Consider the following 17,068-nt stretch of genomic DNA (forward strand, 5'->3'; position numbering starts at 1 on the left):
ATAAAACCCCCTCAGGCAGTCTTAGAGGCACTTTATTGCATAGGATCTGGGGCTGTGGCTCTCTCCTCTTCCGTTGTCCTATAGAGAGCTCAGAGCACATGGGAGGGGTGTGGTGTGGAGGAGAGAGAGAGCACAGGCAGGCACTTTCTGTGGTGGCCAGGGTGTTTGGGGGAGGGAACGAAGCGGTGGAGGACAGCAGACACCAACTTACTCTTTCCCAGCACCGAGAGACTGGCCCTGGGTGGCAGTGACTTCATGTTGGGGGGTCGCTAGCCAGAGCTGCAGGCAGCCTCACACATTGGCAGGGCTGTAACACAGCAAGTGGAGCTGCAGATTTTGGTCCCAGTGTCGCAGTAACAAAAAGAGCCCCCGGGCAGCGGCTTTGAGAGCAGTCAGATCGAGGCCATCAGGCAGGTGCTGGGCCCTCAGCCAGCAATCCGCTTTGGATGCTGTCAGTTCCCACTCGCCAAAGGCCGCGGCGCAGCGGTGCTCCAGCCACGCCAGGGCCACCGCTGTGGCCCAGGTACGCCCCCGCAGGTCAGAGCTGCCCTGCCTTCCCATTCCTTCTGAGACCTCAGTATCTGAGCCCCGTCCACTGTCTGCTTGGCCTGGACCCTCAGAGCCCGAGCTGGGGGACTGGCTGCAGGAGGCCGTGGCGCTGTCACCCTGGCCAATACCAGGGCCCAGCAGTGCCCAGGGAGATGAGGCCGAGGTGGGGCTGAGGCTGGCGCGGTGGGCAGCAAAGGGTGAGGCCCGGCACAGGCGCTCTTGAGGAATGCACACAGCGGCACAGAAGGGCTCGTCCAGGCGGAAGGAGCCCCGCGCCTCTTGCAGTCGCACCTGAGGAGAGAAGAGGTGGGGGGAGAGGGGAGCTGAGACAGAGCTCTGGCTCCGATGGTGCCACCCTCCACCTCCCCAGTCCTCACCAAAGGCAGGTAGTCGTGGTCGCTGCCGCCGCTGGTGCTCTCACTAATCTGGCCCTCATTGGAGCTGCAGAGTCTGCGATGACGGCCCAGGCCGAGCCTGGAGGAGGCGGAAGGCTGGCGGGGCAAGCCACGATGACCTCCAGTAGGAGATGTGGGCTCCCCCAGTGCCGACTTGGAGTTAGCATTTAGGTCCGGGTCCCAGGCACCTGCAGAAGAGCCTCCCTGATGTCCTACAGTAGGGGCACCCAACTCCCAAAGGCCACTTGCGCCCAGCCCACCGCATCTGAGCCATACCTTTAGAGTGGGCTGCAGTGGGCAGCGGGGCTGCAGCTGGAGGTTCTTGAGAGGCAGAGGTGCCCGGGAGCTCAGCTGGATCTGCAGGAACACAGGAGTCAGTCCCATTGGGTAGCCAGCGAGGTGAGAGGCACACCCGCGGTCACCAGGGAAGGACCGTACCTGAACTCCACACCTGCAGGGCTCCAGGCAAGACCTCCCTAGTGGAAGCATCTACAGCAACAGGGCAGGTGAAGTGGGATGGGGCAGAGCTGGCCTTGCTCGTCTGAACGGCTCGGACCCAGGACCGTCTGACTCGGCCTGCGAATCAAAGCAGCATGAAAACACTGGAAAGCCGAAAGTGGCTTGGATCCCAGTGCTCGGGAGGCTAAGGCAAGTGGACGTCTGTGAGTTCCAGGCCAGCCAGGGCTGCAGGGTGAGACCCTGTCTCAAACACAACTAGAATGTTCCCTACGGCTCCTGTTCCCTTTGAACATCGAGGATGGCCAAAGGCGATCCAGAGCCAGCTCTTCCCGACTTTGACAATTGGCTGAATCTCCAACCCACAGTAGGACCAGGACCCCCCAGAGCCCAGAAGTTGGTAACCTAGAGTGATCCTCCCGCCTTGGCCTTCAGTGTTGAGATGTACACCACACTCACACCCAGCTTTCCTTCTTGTTTGTATGATTCAGATGTAGGGAGGGGGTTGGGCATAGGCAAGCCTTAGAGTACCTAAGGGTATTGGATGGCCCACCCCAGGACTTCAGGGAGGCTCTTTATTTTTGACAAGGTCTTAGGTAACCTAGGTTGGCCCAGAACTTTCAATCTTCTTGCCTTAGCCTGGCGACTGCTAGGATTTCAGACAAGTGCCCCGACCCCCAGCACGAGTACTGTTCACCACTCCACGTGTTCATGGAGATCAACTGCAGGGGTGGGCGGAGCCACAGGCTCCTTCCCCCAGTTCTGTCGGCATGATCCAACCTGGTAGTCATTAACGTCATGTGACTTGGGTACTTACAGCTTGGATCTTAATAGTCTTGAATGGAAGATTTGTTTTCCTGTTGCATTCACTTTATTACAAGATCATGCTGCCTTCTGTTTTGGCTGCTAGGAAGCGTCCTAATTTGGGGTCCTATGCTTGCAAGAGTATATAACTTGATGTTGTGTATCTTGTAATATACCTTTGTTTCCTTTTATCATTTATTATTGTTTTGTGTGTGGGGGCGTTTTGCCTGCATGTGTGTCTTTGCATTACATACATGCCTGGTGCGCATAGAGGCCAGAAGAGGGTGTTGGATCTCCTGGAACTGGAGTTACAGATGGTTGTGAGCCACCATGTGGGTGCTGGGCATTGAACCGGGTCCTCTGGGAGAGCAGCCAGTGCTCTAACTACTGAGCCATCTCTCCAGCCCTAGTTTCCTTTACTTTCACTTTTTCTCATTACTCTGCAAAATTCCTTCCCTTGTCAGTGTGGTGAGTGCCCTCAGTGTGATGAGTCCCCCCATTGTGGTGAGTGCCCTCAAATCTCGTGTGGCCGAGTAAGGAGCCGGGATTTAACACACAGACCCGCACTTTACTAGTCTCCGTTCCAAGCCTTTGTGCCCAAGCTGTGTCTGCTGGCCACTTACCGTGCTCGGCCGTGGTTTCGGCTCTTCCACGGAGAGCCAGCTGTTCGTTGTCCCGGACCACAGAGGCTGCGGTCAGCCGGTGGAGTGCCTGATCCCACGCCGCTTCTCTTACGGGGAGTGATGCAGGCTGTGAGCCATCCCCAGGATCCCAGAGCTCCTCCAGCCCTACACCCACCTCCCAGCACACTGGCTGGTCCCCACACAGGGCCCGGATCACCACATGACAACGTGGAGCCTGGGGAGGCAGAGGCTCTGCTGGAGGAGCTGAATCCCCATTGGGTGGCACAGCCTTGAATAAGAAAGATGGCTCCATCAGCGTGTCCCAGTCCAGGGGAGCTGGGGAGAGCAGGTTTCCTGGGGAGAGATGTCGGGTATGGGTGACAGGGTGCACTGTGCTGCATGTCCCCACAGCCTTGGTGTCAGAAACCCCGTTTCCCACCCAGCCCTTACCTGAATCATCCAGGCCCTGACCCAGCTCTTGTCTTGGCTCAGGACCTGTTCCGTCTGCTATTGCATCTAGAGAGGGGTGTCGGGGTCTACCAGGGACTGGGTTTGCCCGGCCTGAGGGAGATGAGAGACTTCGCCCAGCCAGAGCTGCTCTGTGCCGACGGCCCAGCACCTCAGCGCTCAAGGCTCCCACCTGTGGGTGAGATGTGGAAGGTCACTAGTCGAGGAATTCAGTCTCTGGCCACCATAACGTGGCAGCTGCCTATAATTCTATGCACCTAACAGTATTTCCTGCTTCAGATGGTTTCTTGACTCTTTTTATATATGTGCAAGAATTTGCTGCTTCTCCTTGGCATACCTTACTTTCCTAACTCCCTCTAGCAGTCAGTCTGACTCTCAGCACCCATACATGTCTCTCCATGCTCACTACTGGTTGTGACATCACACATGTGGATTACCCGTCTATCTCTAGTTAGACTTAATAATAAACATTGCACACGGAAGAGGTAAATAAATGTTTGCTGGATACATGATGGATGAATGTGTGCTAGATCTCACCTTGAATGGAGCTGGTGGGGGTACAGGCAGGGGGCAAGAGCGGGAGCCCGCAGGTTCTACCCAGGCCAGGCTTCGGCAGCCCTGCTGAGAAGGGGGATCCAGGGGAAGACTGCCATTGGGGGAGCCAGGGCCCTGAGATCCTGGGGACTCGCTGCTGCAGGTGGAGCCTGGGCCTGGCTCAGGGCTGGCAGAGCAGTGAGTCAGCACATACTGCTCCCGGATGTATGAGGACTGGAAGATTCGACGCCATATAGCCGTGTCAGATGAGGGATTGGGTCCAGGGTCCGTGACTGGGTCAGTCAGAGCTTCCATGCCTGCTGGAAAGCAGGAGAATAAGCCCAGCCCCGACCCTGCCCCTTGCCCTGTCCCACACAGCTACAGACATGCCAGGATGCTCACTCTGCTCTGAGTCTCCTGCAGCCCACGGGCTCGACAGCTCTGCCGACACAGTGCTTGTTCCCGGTGGCTCTGTGGTGTGTGTAGGCTCAGTGCCAGGGCTGGTGACAGAGACTGCCTCCTCTGGAGATGGGAACACGGAACCGCCCAAGCTCTGCCAACCAGGCTCTTGGCCCTGGGGAAACCGGTATTGAGGAAAATTTATACTAATTAATACCTTTTCCCAAGCATGTATGTGTGTGTGTGTATGTATGTATATATATATAGTTTTGTTTGTTTGTTTTTCTGAGACAGAGTCTCACTATATAGCTCTGGATGTCCTAGAACTCACTCTGTAGACCAGGCCGACCTCAAACTCACAGAGATCCGCCTGCCTGTCTCCTGAGTGCTGGGATTAAAGGTGTGCACCACCACCACATCCAGCTCCAAGCATAATTTTAAGTCATAGCAAGTAAAAGCTAATAAGTAAGAAACAAGGACCAGCAAAATGGCTCAGTGGGTAAAGGCACTTGCTGTACAAACCTGACCACTTATGCTTGACCCCTGGAACCAATGTAAAGCTAGAAAGACAAACTGAGTGTACAAAGTTGCTCTCAGACCTCCACATGAATGTTATGGTATGCATACACCCACACACTCAAGTAAATAAAAATGTAATACGGTTTTAAAAAGCCTTTATTTACTATTATTAGGGATGTGTTGTATGTGTGTACAAGCCACAGCTTACCTGTGGGGGTCAGAGGACAACTTGCAGGAGTTGGTTCTCTCCTACCATGTGGGTCCTGGGATTGAACTCAAGTCATCAGGCTTGGCAGCAAGTGCCTTAACACACTGAGCCATTGCCCAAGCCCAAATGGCACACACCTTTAATCCCAGCACTCAGGAGGCAGAGACAGGTGGATCTCTATGAATTCAAGGCCAGCCTGGTCTACAGAGCAAGATCCAGGACAGGCACCAAAAATACACAGAGAAACCCTGTCTTGAAGGGGTAAAAAAAAACCAAAAAAAAAAAAAACAAAAAAACTGCTATAAGATTGTGTCTCCTAGAAATAACAGGAAAGCCAGACCCATGATACCTCAACATGGCTGCCTAAACAAGACCTAACAATGACTATACTTACTGCCAATTCTGCTAATGTAGAAGGGAGAAACCATACCGTTTCCACTCCTAGACAAAGAACTATAGGCAACTAATAATTGCTAAGAGAGGGAAGATCAGTCTCTCCCAGGGATGAGCTCCCTAATTAAGTGGTCAGCCTTGAAATCATAAACACACAAGCAACTTTAGACAAACTGAGCAGTGTTTGTGTATATATAAATCAATAAAGATGAGGCCATCAATTTGAGAGGGAGTTGGGGGGGGCATTAGAGGGGTTGGAAAGAGGGAATAGAAGGGGAGAAGTGATATAATTAGATCTTAACTAAAAATTTAAAATATGACCGGCAGTAGTGGCACACACCTGTAATCCCAGCACTCAAGAGGCAGAGGCAGGTGGATCTCTATGAGTTCAAGGCCAGCCTGGTCTATAGAGCAAGTTCCAGGACTGTTACACAGAGAAACTTTGTCTTGAAAAACAAACAAAAAGCCAAAAAATATTTTTAAAATTAAATATAAAAAATTTAAAGAGAACACAGGAGGCTGGACAGTTGGCTCTGTGGTTAAGAGCACTTATTGGTCTTGTGGAGAACCCAAATTTGATTCCCAGCGCCCACATGGTGGCTCAACTGTATGTAACCCCAATCCCGGGGGAACAGACACCCTCTTCTGACCTCCACAGGCACCAGGCTCACACATGGTGCGCATACACAGGTACCGGCAGAACATTCATGTACATAAAAATTTAATAGCACTGGCTGCCCTTCCAGAAGATCTGCGTTCAATTCCCAGCACCCACATGGCAGCTCACAACGGTCTATAACTCCAGTTCCAAAGGATCCAACACCCTTACACAGCATGCATGCAGGCAAAACACCAATGCACATCAAATAAAATAAAAATAAAAAAATAAATAAAACGAAGCCAACATGTTGATCTTGCCAGTAATAAAGCTGCTGTAAAGCTGAGCTGCAGAACTGGCCTGAGCTGGCCACCTGGCGAGGGCACACAGTCTGTTCTGTGGCCTCATAATCAAAAAGGAGGAGGCATGAGTAGTTCCTCTAGAGAGAGTTTCATAAAAAATAAATAAATAACAGCTACATCTGAAAGCCCTACTGTGGGCCAGGTATCCTGCCAAGAGCACTCAAGATCTGCTTCCCGGCAGCCCATGACACACATCATCTGTGGCCGGAGAGGTGGCTCAGAGGTTAAGGGCACTTGTTCCTGTACAGGACCCAGGTTCAGTTCCCAGCACCCACACGACAGCTCACAACCATCTGTAACGCCAGTGCCAGGGGATCTAGTGCCCTCCTTTGACCTCCAAGGGCACCAGGCACACATGGGGGGCACATGCAAACACTCATAAAATAAATTAATTCAAAACACTACCAAAAAGCCGCATTATTTCCCTAGGAGGCAGTGGGCTCAGAGAGGCTAAGTGACTTGCTGACATCAAACAGCCAGAATGGGACAGGGCTGGGACAGGAGCAGCAGAGACATGAGCTCTCCTATCAGCGAGTGTCACCAGAAATGGCCAGGCGGAGCTTGCTTGCTTTAAAAAGACTTTCAAGTTTTGTTGAAGCTTTGTTTCAAGTTATGCATATGGTGTCTTGCTTGCATGTATGCCTATTGCACCGTGTGTGTGTCTAGAGCCCAGGGTCACAAGACGGGGTCAGATCCCCTAGATCTGGAGTGATGGATGGTTGTGAGCCACCATGTGGGTGCTAGGAACTGAACCTGGGTCTTCTACAAGAACAAATGCTCTTGACGTGCGCGCGCGCCATCTCTCCAGCCCAGATGGTGCCTTCTGAAAGGTACTGGGTGAAGTTTTAGGTGCTTGCCACCAAGCCTGACATCTTGAGTTCAAGCCCCATGACTCACATGGTAGATGGAAAGAACAAACTCCCACAAGTTGTCCTCTGACCTCCAAATTACACACCATTGCGAGTACTGTACACTTACACAAAAACAAGTAAGTGTAATTTTGAAAAATTCTAAAAAGAATAAAGCCAAGTAGTGGTGGTACATGCCTTTAATCCCAGCACTCTGGAGGCTGAGGCAGGTGGATCTCTGTGAGTTCGAGGCCAGCCTGGTCTACAGACTGAGTTCCAGGACAGCCAGGGCTACAACAGAAACCCTGTCTCCAGGCTGGAGAGGTGGCTCAGTGATTAAGAGCACTGGCTGTCTTACCAGAGGACCCAGGTTCAATTCCCAGCACCCACCCACATGGCTGTAACCCTGGTTCCAGGGTATCTGACACCATCATACAGATATACATGCAGGCAAAACACCAATGCACATAAGTTTTTTTTTAAAGCATTAAAAGAGAGAGAGAGAGAGAGAGAGAGAGAGAGAGAGAGAGAGAGAGAGAGGAGAGGAGAGGAGAGGAGAGGAGAGGAGAGGAGAGGAGAGGAGAGGAGAGGAGAGGAGAGGAGAGGAGAGGAGAGGAGAGGAGAGGAGAGGAGAGGGAGAGAGAGAGAGAGAGAGAGAGAGAGAAAGAAAGAAAGAAAGAAAGAAAGAAAGAAAGAAAGAAAGAAAGAAAGAAAGAAAGAAAGAAAGAAAGAGAGAAAGAAAGAGAGAAAAAGAGAAACACTGTCTCAAAGCCCAAAAAGAAAGGGAGGATGACAGGGAAGGAGATGCCCAGACTTCAGCCCCTGCAAGCCCTCCTAGCATGCCATAGCCTGCCCAGTCCTACCCCCAGAGCACGGGACCGGAAGCCATCCACCCTGAAAAGTGAGCAGTAGCCAAGCAGCTGGTCCCCAGGGTAGAGTGCTGGGATCTCCCGGGGCGTCAGCAGTGCCTCCACAGCATCGGGCACAAACCAGTCCACAGAGATGTCACTCAAAGCAGGTTCCAGCGCCTTCCGCAGAGCCTGTACCAGCTGGAAGGGATGCCAAAGGACATGGGGGGAGGGTGTCACGGACAGACAGACAGACAGACAGACAGAGCTGGCAGGCTGCCCTTCCCCAGTGTCCTCTGTCCAGCCCTGTGCTGATGGGGAGCGTAATCAGGCTGGGTTCAGGAGAAGGAGATGGGGTATACTCAAGCAAAGGAACCAGGTACGCAGTCTCGGGGCTTGGTCTGTCTCCTGGGTGGGACAGACTTGAAGATGGGGCTCCTTTCAGGCTACGTCCCCATACCTCTGGCTTCCCACAGCCTCCCTCAGTAGCACCGATAGTTCTGTGGGTTTCTCGGGGAGAGAGACTGACCAGAAAGAAGTCTGGTAAGAGTACCAAGATCACAGGGCCTGACCAGGCTGTTTCAGATTCCATGTGCAGCTCTGGAGAAAGCCCTCCAGAAGTAGGTGATCAAGCACAGGTTCACACTCACCTTAGGCTGCAGTCTCTCCCCAGGCCTCAGGAAGTAGGCCTGCCCCCTGCTGAGGACAGACAAGCCATGGAGCAGCTGGTGGCAGGCAGGGGCCAATGCAAAGGAGAAGCACCTGGCAGGGGAGGGAAGCAGCTGTGACATTCAGGAGTATCTTAGGGGTGTGGTCGATCTCAGCGAGTTACACCTGCCCACTCCATACCTGGCTGCCCCTCTGTGCCACCTCATGAACTCCAGGGCTTGGTGAGAAGTGGCAGCCATTGGGGAGGCAGCAGTGATCAGGAACAGCTGCCGAGGATGGGCCCTGTGCTGGGGTTGCCCCAAGGCCCAATCCAATACAGCCAGCACATCAGGGGGCCCACTCACAGCCTGCAGAGTCTCAACGCTCTCACAGATCAGCTGCACAGTGTCCTGGAGAGAAAGGGCTTGGGCTGGGCTGGGCTAGCCTGAAACATCTCCATGAAGCCCCCAGAGCCTGGCCTATACTCACATCACTGCAAGGCCGGCTCTCCGGGAAGAGTGGCTGTACCAATGTCCCAAACGTGGCTAGGTTGACAAGCGTCTGGGCTGGGAGGGATTTTACAGCCAAAACAATGGCATCCTGGGGAAGGCCAGGATGAAAAGCGTGAGAGGCCCCATTGGCACCGGTAGAGAGCAAGAACAGCAGAGTGTTTTGTCTTCTCCAGGCTATCATTAAACGGGCTGGCTGAGGTCATGTGAGAGAAGCCCCGAGCGTGTGAAGAAGTGGGTCCCTGGGAACATAAGGGAGCCTCGAAGTATATGAGAGACCTTTGGATGTGGGACTCTCTGGTGGAGTGCATGTGTGTGTGAAGTTTTCATCTTTGTGCCTGTTTGCAGAGTGTGAGCACTAGGGGTGGTGGTGGCGCACGCCTTTAATCCCAGCACTCGGGAGGCAGAGCCAGGCGGATCTCTGTGAGTTCGAGGCCAGCCTGGTCTACAGAATGAGTTCCGGGACAGTCAAGGCTGTGTGTGTGTGTGTGTGTGTGTGTGTGTGTGTGTGTGTGTGTGTGTGGAGAGAGAGAGAGAGAGAGAGAGAGAGAGAGAGAGAGAGAGAGAGAGAGAGAGAGAGAGAGCTCCTGTCTTGGAGTCTGGGAGAGACCCACGGAGGTAGAATTGGGCCCCTCTTTGGTAGATAATGTGGTAAACAACGAGGGAGGGAATCCCTGACCTCAAGAGGCTGCCGCAGCCTGGCACAGCCTGCTGCCAACCCCCACGCCCCACGCCCACACACTGAGCCCCACGCCCACGCCCACACACTGAGCCCCACGCCCACACACTGAGCCCCACGCCCACACACTGAGCCCCACGCCCACACACTGAGCCCCACGCCCACGCCTACACACTGAGCCCCACGCCCACGCCCACACACTGAGCCCCACAGGCCTTGTGTGCTGCGCTGCTGCCGTCCAGCAGGAAGAGGAGCTCCCGCGTGGCCGCACTCAGGTGTCCAGGTGTGGAGCTCAGGTCTGGGCAGAAGCTCAGCACCAGCACAGGGTTCAGCAAGATGTCCTTATGGAAACGCCGCTGCAGGAACCACACCTGAGCACAGGAGCAGGAGTCAGCCTTAAGCCAGATGCAGTGCAGCTGTGTCTGGGTGGGGCCGGGCACCCAGCCTTGGGGCCTTTTTTTCTAGCAGATTCACCTAAAGGGGGCTCTATTTTGTAGCCATTGAATGACATCCTGGCTGCTGGCTGCCTACGTTAGACCTGCCTCCCCCCTCAGAGACCTGTCTCAGAGGGGTTCTTGCAGGGCTCCTGTGATTATTGGCTACCCTCTGTGATGGCGGGGCACCACTGAGAGCGTCCTGAGAACAGAGGCCCCACTCGTCCCGACATGGGTCCACCTGCCTGCTTCTCGTGGGGTTTGAGCCAGCTCCACAGCCTGGTCGCATACCTGCCGTTCTCCATCACTGTCCCTTCGCTGCAACCTCTGAAAGTCGGGACGGGCCCTCACTTGGGCCTCATACTCCGCTGCGCTCAAGCTACCAGCCTCCAGCATCAAGTGTGGCTGATGCGGCTCTGAAAAGAAGACACACCACCCCCGTCAGGCCGTCCCTGCCTCTGAACCCCAACTGCCCAGCCCTCTGTCTCCAGAGGGCCCCTGCAGGTGCAGCCTCTCTGCCTCGCGGGGCCCATCCTCCGAGATGACTTGGTTCATCTTGCCTGGAGTTCTAAACCGTAATTGAACACTGCTTCTCGGGCATGCCATTCGTAAGCGTATCAGGGCTGGTCCACCGTGGGGCCCATCTCTCACCACTGGGATACAGGAGGATCTCCAAGGCCCGGTCACACCGGTGGCCCTCTGCCAGCGTGACGCAGATAGTGGCTGCAGAGCTGGCATGAGGGAGGGCATCCGCGCGCAGGGCATGAGAGGGACTCTCCAGGCCTGAGGGACAGAGGTAAGGATGAGTCACTCATGCCACCCCAGGCCCCAAGACACGGTACTGGCTTCCCAGATAACGGTGGCAGGGATAGAGGCTGATGTAGCTCTGTTCCAAGTCTCATCTTCAGGCTTACCCAGAGAAGGAAGGATACATCTGCTAACAAGGGCTAGAATGGGGGTTCCCAGGCCTGTGCTCGAGCTGGTCAGAGGGCGACATATTCAATTAGCCTCCTCCCTCCAGCTCTTGCACAAAGGAAGATCTACTTCGTTACCTGGACCACTGCCACTGTTAAGTACCGCTCTCGACACGATGAATAGAGTAGTATATAAATGAATTACACTGATAAAAATAGTGTGGGAGCCAGTCTGGTACAGGCAGGAGAGAGAGACAGGAGGATCAGGGGTACAAGGTCGTTTTTTTTTAGCTACCTAACAAGTTTGAGGCTAGCCTGGACTATATGAAACTCTGTCTCAAACAAACACACAAGCAAAAACAAAAATACTAATTAGAGGTTCCTAAGACCAGTCTCTGCCTTCTTTTTACCCCTGTTTTCTTATCTATGAGCTGTGAATTATTTCCCAGTCTGCCACACTGAGTAGGGTGGGTAGGCTAGGCTAGCTACACCTACCTGCCAACAGACACGGCCCGGTCACCAGCATCTCGAAGGAGAAGGTATACGGAGCTGGACAGTGGGCAGGGCCCGAGAACACGTCCGGAGGGGCAGTTGGTTGCTCCCAGGCCGGCCCTTCCTCCTCAGGGCTGCCTACCCCGAAGCAGCTGGTAGGGCTAGAAGGGAGCATGGGGAGGGTTGGTGGGCCACTCGGAAGGTCACTCGCCCTTCTGGCTGACTGACCCCCACCCTTCCTCACTCCGCCCATCCCCTGGGGCCCCCTCACCCTCACTAGACCCACAGAAGTGGAGGGAGGGATGAAGAGAATCACCATAGGCCCAACCTGTCGTCACAGAGCCCCGGAGACCTGGGGGACCCCGGCAGGCCTGGCTGGGCCAGTGGGGTGAACACAGTGGGCAGGGCCACATGCATCACCCCATCAGGCCTGGAGGGCAACTCCCGGCTGCTGCACAGGGTCACTGTCATGGTACCAGCCGCAGCAACGAGGCCAGTGGGCAACACCAGCGTGGACCGGGCTTGGGCCAGATCCAAGACAAGATGACCTACGGCAAGTAAGAAAGGGGGTCAGAGAATATTAGAAGCAGGGAGGATGCGGGAAGATGGTGGTGGTGGTGGTGGGGAAACTGAGTCACCACAAAGTCTGGTAAAGCAGGACTTTGTGTGGTTGGCAAGACACATGAGACAGGATGACTCGTGAGGTGGACGGTGGTGAGAGAGGCAAGCTGATGGGGGATCTGGCGGTCACCAGGCAAGAGCACATCCACACCACAGCTGATGGAGGCCTGGGGAGAGGGGCACACCCATTCCTAAGGTCCTGTTCACCCTTCGTGGACGGACACCTCCTTCTCTGCTCACAAAGGTCCAGGGCCCCCCAGGGCCCACTAGGGCGGCTCCTGAAGTTTCTACCTTTTCAGAGAGGTTGGGGGCAGCAATGTGCTTAGAAGCAGTTTGGAGGACACAGGACAGCGTTCACGCACAAAGGACGGAATCTGTTTAGAACGTAGACTTCTTTGAGGACTGGTGGGGTTGAGTCACCATTACTGCTGGATGTGACTCCCAGCTACCCAGTCTGGCCTCAGTTTACCTTTACAGCCCCACTTTGCCTTGTCTCATAACAATCATTTGTTCATCCTTTCCAGAAATAATTGGCTGAATAAGTTAAGGGAAGAAAAAAATAAAAAAGAAAGAAGGTAAATAAAAAAAAAAGTAGGTGGGAGGGAGGGAGGGAGAGAGAGAAAGCCCAGCATGACGGCGCACGCCTTTGGGAGCACTTGGGAGCCAGAGGCAGGTGGAGCTCTGAAAGTTTGAGGCCAGCCTGGTCTACAGAGTGAGTTCCAGGACAGCCAGAGCTTCTTAGTGAGACCTTGTCTCAAAAACTAAAAACAAACAAACAACAACAACAAAGTGGGGCTCCCGTGCAGCCGCCGATGACTGACACAGTGAGAAGAACACAGTCAGGTTTCGAGCCTGAGCGCTGTGGCTTCTAATTGTGTCACTCGACAGTCCTCTTGGGAGCCTTCATTTCCTCTTACATAAAATGGAGAACACAATTATATACCGGAGATTATGGTGAGGAATAAATGAAATAACGAATGCAAAGCCCCCAAACTTAGAGGGCCATGGCCATCACTTCCGTTGCCAATAAAAGATCGAGGGAAACAGTGCACATTCTATACATTGTGTAGCTTATAGAACTTCACGTAGGCTTCATAAGCTGAAAATCACTTGGGGTCCTGTATTGCTATCATTTTTGTTTATAGCCCTAATCTCCACTTCACCAATTTCTACTCTTCCAGTTAAATGCTGGCTCATCTTTCTGGAACATTCCTGGGGGCAGAGCTCGGACCTTATTCTTGAGTCTACCTGTCTGTGAGGCTTTAATCCAACTCTCAACACCAGTGGATTCTGTCCTTTTTCTTTTTTTTTCTTTTTTTTTTTTTTTTTTTTTTTTTGGTTTTTCGAGACAGGGTTTCTCTGTGTAGCTTTGTGCCTTTCCTGGAGCTCACTTGGTAGCCCAGGCTGGCCTCAAACTCACAGAGATCCGCCTGTCTCTGCCTCCCGAGTGCTGGGATTAAAGGCGTGCGCCACCACCGCCCGGCTCTGTCCTTTTTCTTACCTGATAGTCCATATGAGCAAAAATCAAATGAGTATATAAATGAATACACAAGAGAACAGGGTGTGAACCACAGAACACAGCACAGGGCGGGACTTCCATCCCCTTCAGACTCACTGGGTCCCTTTTCTGTGTCAGATGATGGAGTCTAGAGACCAAAGCCCAGCCCTGAACTCAGGAGCTAACGCTTCAGGACAGACAGACAGGCAGGGACAGTGACAATGACTCTCCCTCTTTAGTGCCCCGGGCTGAGGAGCAAGGGGAGAGTGCAATCAGTTATTTGTGCAGGATGAGGGAGAGTTTTGTAAGGAGAAGCATATGAATAACTCTCAAAGACTGAGCACCAATGCGCTGGTTAGAACCAGGGGTGGTAGAACAGGAAGACAGAAAAGGAGCTGGTGCAGAAGTTCTGTGGTACCTGGTGGGTGCCAGAGGGAGGCTAGCGAGATGGAGTGAGAACCTGGTCTGTTAGGCAGGGCTTTGCATTTGATTCAGGAACTACTCAGTTTACAGGTTCACAGGGACTAGGCTCAGGTGTGTAGCCTAGGAGATAAGGGACTGGGGAGCGCTCCCTCGGGAAAGAGTGCTCTCTGCCTCATCCTAAAGAGACCATGGCCACCTGGACCGTAGGTACAGTGCCTGCTGTGTCTGTCTGCCTGGCTGTGAACCTCAGACTCGGCCTGGGCCACATTCTTCCAGCACCAGGTCCAGGTCGGGTGCCCAGTCTATGATTGTTGGATGAAAGGATGAATCAATGGATGGAAAATAAAATCAGTGTCTGGAAGAAGAAAGAAGACTGGCGGGAGGCACGAGGGTGCAAGAACCCGAGCTGTGGCTGGCATTCGAGGGTGCGGGTTCGGGCTCAGAGCTTACCCTGCGCACAGCGGCGGGGTGTAGAGGTCCCCAGTCCGGGGCCCAGAGCGCGGCAGCAGGGAGCCTGGGAGCGGCGCCGGCTCTGCAGCTGGAAGGAGACGCGCCGTCCGGCTGCCTCGGCCTCGAAGCCAGATACCACCTCCGCCTCGGCCAGCGGGTACACGAACACGCCTGCGAGCCGGAGCGGGCAGATGCGCTGTCGAACCCCGCCTGACACTTGCTACCTCCCCGCACCCGCACCCGCACCAGGCCTCACCGTCCACCGGCTGGGGCTGCGGGTTGTGGTAGGTGAGCCGGGCCCGCAGGCTGAGACAGGGTCCCTTGGCATAGGCCCGGACACAGGAGTCGGTGAGCGGCAGCGGCGTCCAGCTGGAGGGGCAGTACAGGCCGGGCATGGTGCCCACCCTGCGCGAACAGGGGGCTGGATGAGAGGGGCGGCCCTCTCTGCGCCCTGAAGGCGAGCTATGCTACCTGACCCTAACTCGGGCTGGGGACTCCGGAGAGGAGAGGGCGCAAGGCTGAGCCGGGAACTCCCTCCCCCCTCTCCCCCGCCTCCAGGCAGACAGGTGGTGGGGCAGATAAGAAAGGGGGGTTGTAGGGATGGCAAGATGGGCATCCTCGCCCGTTACCTGGGTAGCTGGAGCGCAGGGCAGCTCTGAGCAGCGGAGAAGTGGAGGGTTAATGGTTAACCCTCCAGTCCAGGCGCCCGCCAGTCCCCCTGCGGCTGTGTGTCGGGGGGTGTCCACAGATGTTCCTGCACCTTCTCGGGGCCTCGCCACCACCCCCGTACCTGCCCCCTTCCGCTGGGTTCCCCACGGCTGCCAGCTGTCGGAAGTGGCGCGTATGGAGAGATGGAAGATACTCTGGAGAGCCAAGGTTTAAAGGGCCAGCATCGTCCCAGGCGCCCCTAGCTCCCAAGGGTCCCCAGGGCCCGGCTGAGACAAGGAGCCCAAAGAGCTGCAGTCTTTATCTCTCCTTGCCTTTCGAGACTGGAGTACTGAGAGAGGCTGCGGACTGGCTTGGAAGGTTGCAGTAGGAAGAACAAGAAAGGGAGGGGAAAACGCGTCTGGGGAGGTCGGATGTGCAGAGGTGTCCTGGCAGCGGGGGTCCATGGGATCTGTCTAGAGCGCCTCTCCCTGCCCAGGCTGGCCTGAGCCTAGATGGCTGCTGAGGTAGCCACGGGGGGGATGCTACAGGGTGGGTCTTGGGATCACCCCCTCCCTTTGGGCAGCCCAAGCCTCACCGTCACTTCTTGGCGGAGTTGTGGGCGTCGCGACCAGACAAGAGTGGGTGATGCCTCCCCTGGGCTCCAGGCTGCCCTTGTCCGTGCACCTGCGGGGTCCGGTTAGGAACTACAGCCGAGATGCTGTGAGCCGGGAGACTGTCGCCAGTCTGGCTGCTGGTAGTCCCGCCCGGGGTGCAAGGGGCCGCCCCTCCAGCCCGCCTCTGCCCCGCCCGCTCGCCCCTGCGGTGGGGGCTGCGGCTCCCCGGCTCCCCTCCCTCCTTCGGGCACCGTACCGCCTCCGCGTCAGCCCAGGCCGGCGGAGCCAGGCGAGACTCCGCAGTGCAGAGACAGCAGCACCCCAGCGGCTGCACGACCCCCACCAATGCCAGCGTGAGGCCTCCGAGGCCCCACCTCTCTCCATCCCTCTGGGCGGCGGAGTCTGCCAACACACACCCGCTTCCCAGCACTGCAGTGGCCCACCCACCACCACCCCGCCCTTGGTGGACTGCCATTCACTGCGGTGACCCTCCCTCAGAACCGCAGCGGAAACCAGTGTCCCACCAGCTAAGCCTCGTCCCCGCAAGAAGCAAAATACTTCGCAGTTACCTAGAAACCTCTCCTTTCGCGGCATGTGCCTCGGTTTTGCGTGCTCACTAGCCTCAGTCGAGGCTCCCCTTTGCTGCCGCATCGTCCCCACCCGGAAGCAGCCTGCCCAGCCATCACTGCGCTTATTCCCTTCCTCTGCTGGGAGCGGGGAAGACGTGCCGGGTGGCTTGCTTACTCAAGGAGGAAGCCTGGAGACTGAAAAGCCTTCCAGCTTTCCCAGGGGCGCGGACTGTTCCTGTCACAGCAGCGACCCCCGCCCCCCACCATCCGCATAGCACCTGAGGGAAGAAAACATTGTTGCTTCAAAAAACAGGTCCCTTGTTATCGGCAGGATTTTCGCGGGTTGGACAGTGTCCTGTAAGATTTCCCCCAGGACCTTGAGGGAAGAGTCCAAGAATCTCGGGAAGTGGGAGGACGTCTGTTTGGGTCACCGATGCAAGCACTCCTAAAGATGCCCTACTCCAGTTCCGCAAAGAGAAGTTAAGGAGAGCTGTGGGTGGAGGCAGCCAGGGAGGAATGGCTTTTTCAGCCAGACCCAGGCGTTTCCACTGCTCTCTTATTAACT

The 17,068-nt window shown here is 55.2% G+C and overlaps 1 protein-coding gene across 5 annotated transcripts; it reads right to left on the reverse strand.

Annotated features, from left to right (window-relative positions):
* Positions 1-12: 12 nt before the first annotated feature.
* On the reverse strand, positions 13-16,817 carry Vwa5b2 (von Willebrand factor A domain containing 5B2). Of its 5 annotated transcripts, XM_076548557.1 has the most exons (23): positions 16,782-16,817; positions 16,504-16,641; positions 15,916-16,004; positions 15,302-15,327; positions 14,929-15,077; positions 14,673-14,843; positions 12,009-12,228; positions 11,684-11,841; positions 10,926-11,057; positions 10,566-10,690; positions 10,056-10,211; positions 9,142-9,252; positions 8,854-9,062; positions 8,655-8,766; positions 8,020-8,205; positions 4,232-4,403; positions 3,833-4,149; positions 3,278-3,467; positions 2,828-3,181; positions 1,383-1,520; positions 1,221-1,301; positions 927-1,132; positions 13-840 (listed from the first exon to the last, which is right to left on the reverse strand). In XM_076548557.1, exons 2-23 carry the CDS (start codon positions 16,583-16,585, stop codon positions 292-294), a joined length of 3,933 nt encoding a protein of 1,310 aa, XP_076404672.1. In that variant the 5' UTR covers positions 16,586-16,641; positions 16,782-16,817; the 3' UTR covers positions 13-291. The 5 variants fall into 5 exon arrangements, with proteins under 5 accessions (XP_076404672.1, XP_076404673.1, XP_076404677.1 ...); XM_076548558.1 differs by lacking the exon at positions 16,782-16,817 and having other exon boundaries at positions 11,997-12,228; positions 15,302-15,535; positions 16,504-16,636; XM_076548562.1 differs by lacking the exons at positions 16,504-16,641; positions 16,782-16,817 and having other exon boundaries at positions 3,833-4,146; positions 15,302-15,497; positions 15,916-16,042.
* Between the last annotated feature and the right edge of the window lie 251 nt (positions 16,818-17,068).

The sequence above is a fragment of the Peromyscus maniculatus genome, chromosome 12, assembly GCF_049852395.1.
Source record: "Peromyscus maniculatus bairdii isolate BWxNUB_F1_BW_parent chromosome 12, HU_Pman_BW_mat_3.1, whole genome shotgun sequence".
NCBI lineage: Eukaryota > Metazoa > Chordata > Mammalia > Rodentia > Cricetidae > Peromyscus > Peromyscus maniculatus.